Source organism: Sceloporus undulatus, chromosome 5 (assembly GCF_019175285.1).
Source record: "Sceloporus undulatus isolate JIND9_A2432 ecotype Alabama chromosome 5, SceUnd_v1.1, whole genome shotgun sequence".
NCBI lineage: Eukaryota > Metazoa > Chordata > Lepidosauria > Squamata > Phrynosomatidae > Sceloporus > Sceloporus undulatus.
In genome coordinates this window covers 124,742,536-124,749,861 of record NC_056526.1, presented here as the reverse complement: position 1 = coordinate 124,749,861, position 7,326 = coordinate 124,742,536, and the positions used below count along the sequence as shown (strand labels likewise).

Here is a 7,326-nt window from a genome sequence, read left to right as displayed (position 1 = left end):
TGGCCTTAGAGGGACTTGCTCCTCTTCCTCACTGCCATTCCCTTCTCCTTCTGTGTCATGTAAAATAGATTGTAAAATACTGCATTCTGGCCATTATGTTTGGACATCTGGCTGAAAGCCACTAAATTCATCTGAAATTTGAGAGACTGTTTCAGAGAGAGACAAGAAATAATCTGTAAAATTTTAGATTAATTTAGTGGCTTTCAGCCAGATGTCCAAACGTAATGGCCAGAATTCAGTGTCACACTTACAGATACATAACCTGGGATATGCAGTTGGAACTGATCAGTATTTACAATCCCTATGCAGTCATGATCGTGGCACTATTGCCACAACCATAATTTGTCCCTTCCCCAGCAAATCTACTTTACCAGGCATAATCTGTGCCGCAAGAGGGATCACAGCCTTGCTTGCCATTCTGATTGCCAGCAGAATGGACCTCCTTCCCTCAGTGCATTTGATGGATACTAAAGTATGTTGGGGAGGTCAGACTAGGAGATGTTACTTAGTTATATAAATGTAACTAAGTAGCACATGTAGAATTCTGGCCAGTGTTTTTAAATTGTAGATTCCCCATAATCAAGATCCTTGGATGTCAGCACTCTATTAATTTATGCTATTAGGAGAATGCATTGACTTGGAACATATGCTGAACATTGCTACTACCACCACCCAGTCATTAGGGCTAATGGGAGTTCAATGACATCTGAATTGCCACAGGTCTCCCAATCCCATTTGTATTTTTTCCCATTCATTGTTTCATACTGGGTTGTGTTTTCTTCCTGTGCTAATTCATGTTGTTTTTTAAATGTAGTTTTCTACATTTGAGTGTTTGTGGAAGTAACTTAATTTTACACCATTTTCTCCATTTGATGAAAATATGTTTCTGTATATAATTTTCAAGTTTGTGCATTCCATTTATTTGATTTCTACAAGTGCACATTGCTACGTGAACATTTTGTTACTTGGAAACACGCTGTAAGCCTTGCAAATGTGGGAATGTTTACAGGCAATGTACACATTTTCTTGCAGCATATCTCAGGTGTGAAAATGCATCCATCAAAATCATCCAATGAAATTACTTTCCACTCAGTGCCACAGGTCCCCCAGATTTGACCTAATGGTTTCTAAACTTGCTACATGCTCCCAGCACAGATCACATTTTGTGTGAAACATTATTTCTTTTTCTACCACCATTAGCACAAGACTTGTTAGACATCTGTCACTGATGCTGTAACTGCATCTTGCACAGAGGAGCCCTAGTGGTGCAGTGGTTAAATGCCTGTACTGCAAGCCAATCACTCACAAACCACAAGGTTGTGAGTTCAGTACCAGCCAAGGGCTCAAGCTCGACTCAGGCTTGCATCCTTCCGAGGTCGCTAAAATGAGTACCCAGATTGTTGGGGGCAATTAGCTTACACATTGTAAACCGCTTAGGGAGTGCTTAAGTGCACTGATAAGTGGTATAGAAATGCTATTGCTATTGCTGAGAGTTGGATTGGGACCTCCAAGGTATCTCTAAGCTTTATTACTTTTGTTGTTCTATGACCAATGACAATGTCCTAGCTAATAATATTTTTTTCTCACAGGGCTGGAGTGGCAAACCATCATCCAAAGCAATTATTTAGCTGGAGCAGCAAGAGACACAAAAGAAACCCATATAGGTGCTAAACACTGGAACATGGTCAGCTGCTAACCCTGTCCCACGATCAATCACAATGCAAGTCATTAGAGAGCAATTTATCTGCTTATCTTATAATGTGATACATCATTTGACTACTTCTGCTTTTTCCTGCCTATTTAAAGAAGCCAGTCTTGACACACAAGAATAAATGGAAGCAAGTTTGACATGAAAAGGATAACATTCAGACATTAGGAGGATAACACTACCATTTCCCTAAAAACTCTACTGCAAAACTGAAAGTTGCCATTTTCCAACATAAATTCCGCAGGGAGACCGCAGTTTAAAACTGTTGGATATAAAGTAACAACCATGATTAATTCTATTTGTCTGCATCTAAATACAGGCAATGGTTGCTTTTTTTACCATTGGTGATAATTTATTCAGCCATGCTAAAATGATTGCATTAGCACAATTAATGATGTGATTATTTTGCATACCTTGAACCTCTAGTTGAATTGTCACTGAATTTGTTTTTGCATTTCATTGCAATCTAACCACATCCTTTATATTTTTAGACACACACAGCTGATAACAAATGGCAAAATGTCACATGTCTGATGAAGTGGACTCTAACCCATGAAAGCTTTATGCCATAATAACTGTTGGTCTTATGGTTCTGGAAGTTTAGTACAAATGTAAAGTGGCTAGCCATCAATTATGAAAGGTGTGGTCCAAAAACACCTGGACAGCCACAGGATTTCCACCGATTATGAAGAGAGTTTACTAATAAATCTGTCTGAACCTTACAAGCATAGTATCTGTGGGGCAAATTCACAAAGATATATACTTTCCATAATTGCAAATTCTGTAGTAACTTTTTAAAAATTGCTGTTTTGTATTAAGTTGTGTTAAATTCATCTTTTCAAAAATGATCCCTTTTCTGGCTTCTAATTCTCCACATGCTCCTTCAGTTTGTATTGGTTATATCAGAGTGAGCATTGTTAGATGTGTGGATAATCTGTGTCATGATCTTATGGGTGCGCTTACCTCTTTCCCCATAATTGTCATGACATCCAAGCTGTACAATGAATGCCTCACTAGTCTGATGAAAACTGACCTATTGAGAGGAGCCTTATTTTCTACGTTTCACTTTTAATTCAACAACTCATAGAATTCTGAAGCCTGATACAATATTTTCTCAGTTTAAGGCCACTGCTGTTAGTGGGACTTAGGGCCCAAACAGACAGACCAAAATAAAGCTGCTTCAGATCACGTTGAAGGTATGCTGTTTAAATGACACACACATTTTAAGAGACCAGAAGCTGCACCAAAGCTATGCTGCAGTCCTTAGGACTGGAGGGTGGCTTTGGCATGGCTTCCAGCCTCATACAACACATGAATCATTTAAACAGCATACCTGCAAAGTGACATGAAGCAGCTTTATTTTGGCCTGTTTGTTCAGGTCCTTGCTTCCAGAAAGATACCCATCAGGGTTGCAGTTGGTTCTCAGTCTTGGTAGCAGTGTCTACTCTGAAATAAGACCCACTGACTCCAGCAGGACATACCCCAGGTTAATATGTGTATGGGTTGCAATTTCAGTCTTACCTTTGTTGAAAGTACAGTACCTGCTCAGACATAAGTTCCACCTTGGGGAGAATTGCAAAAAACAACAATAACAACAACCAAAAACAACAACATTGCTTTGGGACAAAAATAGGTGTCTTTTCCATATGATGCACAAATGAATATCTACTCAAAGCACATCTGCACTGAATTCAGAGTTATTCCCAGGTGAATGCATATAGGATTGCAACTTCATATTTTGGTTGGTGCAAAGGTGAGAGGCAGGCAAAGAAATTCCATGACCTTGGGGAGGAATTGTAAAAAGAATTCTTATTTTGAGATACTTTGGGACAAAAAACGTATTTTCTTTCTTTCTTCTCAAGGCAAAATACAATTTATGTCTACTTAGAAGTGAGTCTCATTGATTCCAACTGAGTTTACTCCTGCCTGCACTCAGAAGGTAACCCTTCTTTCCCCTCCCTTCATTGGAAGAAAAGGGTGTGTTGAAGAAAGAAAAAGAATTTGAGAACTTGGTAGCCTTCCAATTCTGCACAAACAGACTAAGTGGGCCAGTAAATGTGGCTGACATGCAGCCCAGTTGAATGTCAGGCAGGAGGAGTTTGAAAAAGAAAATAAAGCCATGAATGGGGGAGGGAAAACAGTAACAATAACCAGCACTATGGAAATACACTCAGCACAAAAGGAGCATAAGCAGCCAGAGAACTTTAAATTGTTGCTCCTTATAGCATTAAGAAAAACCTGCTGGTGGTTGCGAGAAGTGATGTGCATAGCTGCTTGTTATTCCAGATCATTGCTTGTGCCATGTGAAAAGAGAATTTAAATGTGGAAATGCCAGCATATTATTAGACACAGTTAGCATAACTTTCATCCCATTTGGATTCTCTCTGTGACACAGTGAGTATATATTCTTCAGTTCTTGAGCTATAAAGAAGTCCTGCACTGTGTTATCTTGTTTTTTAAAGATGCATCTGGCAGCTTAAAAACCTACAGAATATGTTCTCTTTACATTCATATTTCAAAAGTTTGGTGACATCTGCTTCAGAACAAGCCTGAATATGATTTGCTAGAGGTCCTTCTGTCCACAGTAAATATGACACTATTAAAACAAATTCTATAATGTATTTTGGTTTAGTTTTCATGGTGGCAGAATCTTTGTAACATATATAGATTATGACATGCAACTCACTAAATATTCAGATATGTCTACAATATAAACAGATGTAAATTTGTCATCCAGTTACTTAAAACTCACTTTCTGGTCTCATGGTCGCTTTCAATTAAATGATAATCCTTTGTAATCTAAACTGCACTGGAGTTGGTGTCATTATTCCATGTCACTTTAAACCCTAAAAGATGACCTATACACAAAGAATACATTTCTTTCTTACTCACAATACAAAACATGAGATTATATTGGCCAGGTGAAGTGGAAGTTAAATACAGGCTGAGTTTCCCTTATGCAAAATTCCAAAATCCAAAATATTCCGAAAACCACTGGTTTCATGGGTGGTTGAGATAGTGACACCTTTGTTTTCCGATGCTTCAATGTATACAAACTTTGTTTCATGCACAAACGTATTTTTAAAATTGTATAAATTGCCTTCAGGCTATGTGCATAAGATATACATGAAACATAAATGAATTTGGTGTTTTAGACTTGGAGCCTCTCTCCAAGATATCACATTAAGTATATGCAAATACAGACACACCAAAATCCTGGTCCCAAGCATTTTGGATAAGGGAGACTCAACCTCTACAATGGTAGCTGGACATCTACATGGGAGCATGTCACCATGTGGTTCCCTTGCTACTTGAGAGTAGGACAAAGCCAGATGCCCCAGTCATTGTTGCCAACTCTCCCAGGGTACCCTATGGGGACCTCCTTACCCTTCTGATGGGTATGCCAGCCCTGTCTCCTTCCACCTGGATCTGGATCCCATGCATGTCAAAGCTGTGCCTTTCTCTGGGATAGCAGCAGTACAAGAATGTTTTGGAAAGGGCTTAACACACATGCATGTTAGTTCGTGCTGTTTCAGTTATTTGAATTGAACAATTAGCCTACATGGATGGTGCAAGCAACAATCACTGATCACCCGCTGGAAGCAACATCTTATCTTGTACTCTGTGGAAAAGACACCCAAACCAGCTTGGAGACTCTACCCTGCTTTCTGTATCCTTGGAACTGGACCCTGAGTTCTCTTTTGTGCATCCTTTTGTCTATCTTGGATTGACTGATCCTTTGGACTACTAATCAGCCATGTGACTTCTTTCCCAGTGAATGATGAATCAGAGTGCAAAATTAACACTATACAATGCACATAATAAAAGAGGGTGGAAAAGTTCCAAAGAGAAGTAAGCTTTGGCTGCTGGGTCATCAGTTTATATAGCATTACACCCAATTTAAGTGAAGCCTGAAGCCTGCTTTTCAAGATCCACCTACAAGCTCACAGTCTCAGTTTGGATTTTCTCCATTTCTTGCCAACACCTGTGTAAACCACATAGGCATTGGGGAAGAAGCAGCAGGTGAATCCCATCACTGAAAATAGCATAGCCCAGAATACAGCATATCACTGCAGTCCAAAAAGCACACTCCACAGTTAAAAGTTGTGGTGGTATTGAAATGCTTAAGATTTGCCATGGTTTGGAAAAGCTTAGCATTGTGAGTATGACTGTAGAAGGCCAGGAAATAAATGATACATTACTTAAATACTTACCATGCTCTGTTCATTCTGATAATACTACACCCACCTGGCCATTTTCCTTCAGCAAAGCTTACTTCTTGTTTGCAAGACTTGGGGAAAATCACTGCAATGACCTTGGGATACTCTTCAAGGTGAGAAACTTTGGGCAGGTTGGAGGTCCCTCCCACCTTCAAGCTGTCTTCTACAAGTAGTCCCCACTTTAGTGTTAAAGTTATAGGGGACATAGTTCTGCATCAAGAATGTGACCTTACTCTATTACTTCATACATTAGTGAAAACTCTAAGTGTTTAGGAAATATTTAAAAGCCAGAAACTAGCACATATCCATATTGGCTAGCTTTTCTTCAGACATTGCAAAGATACTTCAGATAGTTTACTTTTGTGTAACATATGAGAATAAGGGGGATGAAGGAAAGGATGTGTTCTCCCTGAAGTAACCCTAGTATTGCTTGAAGGAAGGACAACAATGCACAGTAATTGTTGGGTGCTTATTGGTTTTCTATTTAAAATATTTCTAAACAACTCTGGACCTTTTCCTCTTTTTTTGAAGTGTTAAAAATGCAGCCCCCGTGGGTCTTAAAAATGCCAAATGAAAAAAAAAAAGAAAAAAAAAAAGGATTTTTCTAATGTGCCATGCATGCTAATAAATGACTTTGCAGTGCTCAGTGTATGTTTAGACTTTGTCTTCTTTATTAGGTAGAGCTGGTTTAATTCTAATAAATCTTACAATACTTTATGCCACAGGAGTACAGTTTCAAAATTTCAAATGTTTTGACTTTTTTCCAGCCACAGTCTACACAGCTGCAACAGAATAACAACAACAACAACAATCAGAAAAAAGAATACTTTCTCACTAAAGTTAACTTTATTTCGATTCAGGATCATCAAGCATATCATACTCCCATTCCTATTTACCATATCTTTCACTTAGATATCCAGTATTTGCTATGCATTATAAATTAAATGAATCATTTGCTAATAAGGTACAAACATAATATTGTCCTCCACACAAATGCTGAAATTTATCACAGGAAGCAGATGAACCAAGTGCAAAGTTTCTTGAGGAAATGTAATGTTGGTAAGCAGATACTATCAGGAGCTGCTTATCTTCCTAGTAAACATTAGCCTTCTGCTAATCTCACTTGAATTCACTTAATTAAGAAGCTGCAAAGAAAGAAAAATATGATTAAATGCTGGAAAAAAATATCCGTGTAGCTTTTAGTTCCCTTCTGTTTTCCAAATACTGAGATCTGCAAGCCCAGGTGGTGGTGGGGGCAAGAACTACTAGCACATTGGAATTCAAAGGGAAAAATGCATTTCCAAAATATACACTTCTTTGATAGGGAGTACATATAACATACATTATAGATAGATAGATAGATAGATAGATAGATAGATAGATAGATAGATAGATAGA

At 38.4% G+C, this 7,326-nt stretch overlaps 1 protein-coding gene across 1 annotated transcript in view; it reads right to left on the bottom strand.

Annotated features, from left to right (window-relative positions):
• Nucleotides 1–6,587: 6,587 nt before the first annotated feature.
• The window catches only part of TUSC3 (tumor suppressor candidate 3), a 165,644-nt gene continuing 164,905 nt past the window's right edge, over nt 6,588–7,326 (bottom strand). The window contains exon 10 of the mRNA XM_042470466.1: nt 6,588–7,073. Coding sequence (XP_042326400.1) covers nt 7,058–7,073 — 16 coding nt within the window. The 3' untranslated portion in view covers nt 6,588–7,057. The remainder of the gene's footprint in view (nt 7,074–7,326) is intronic.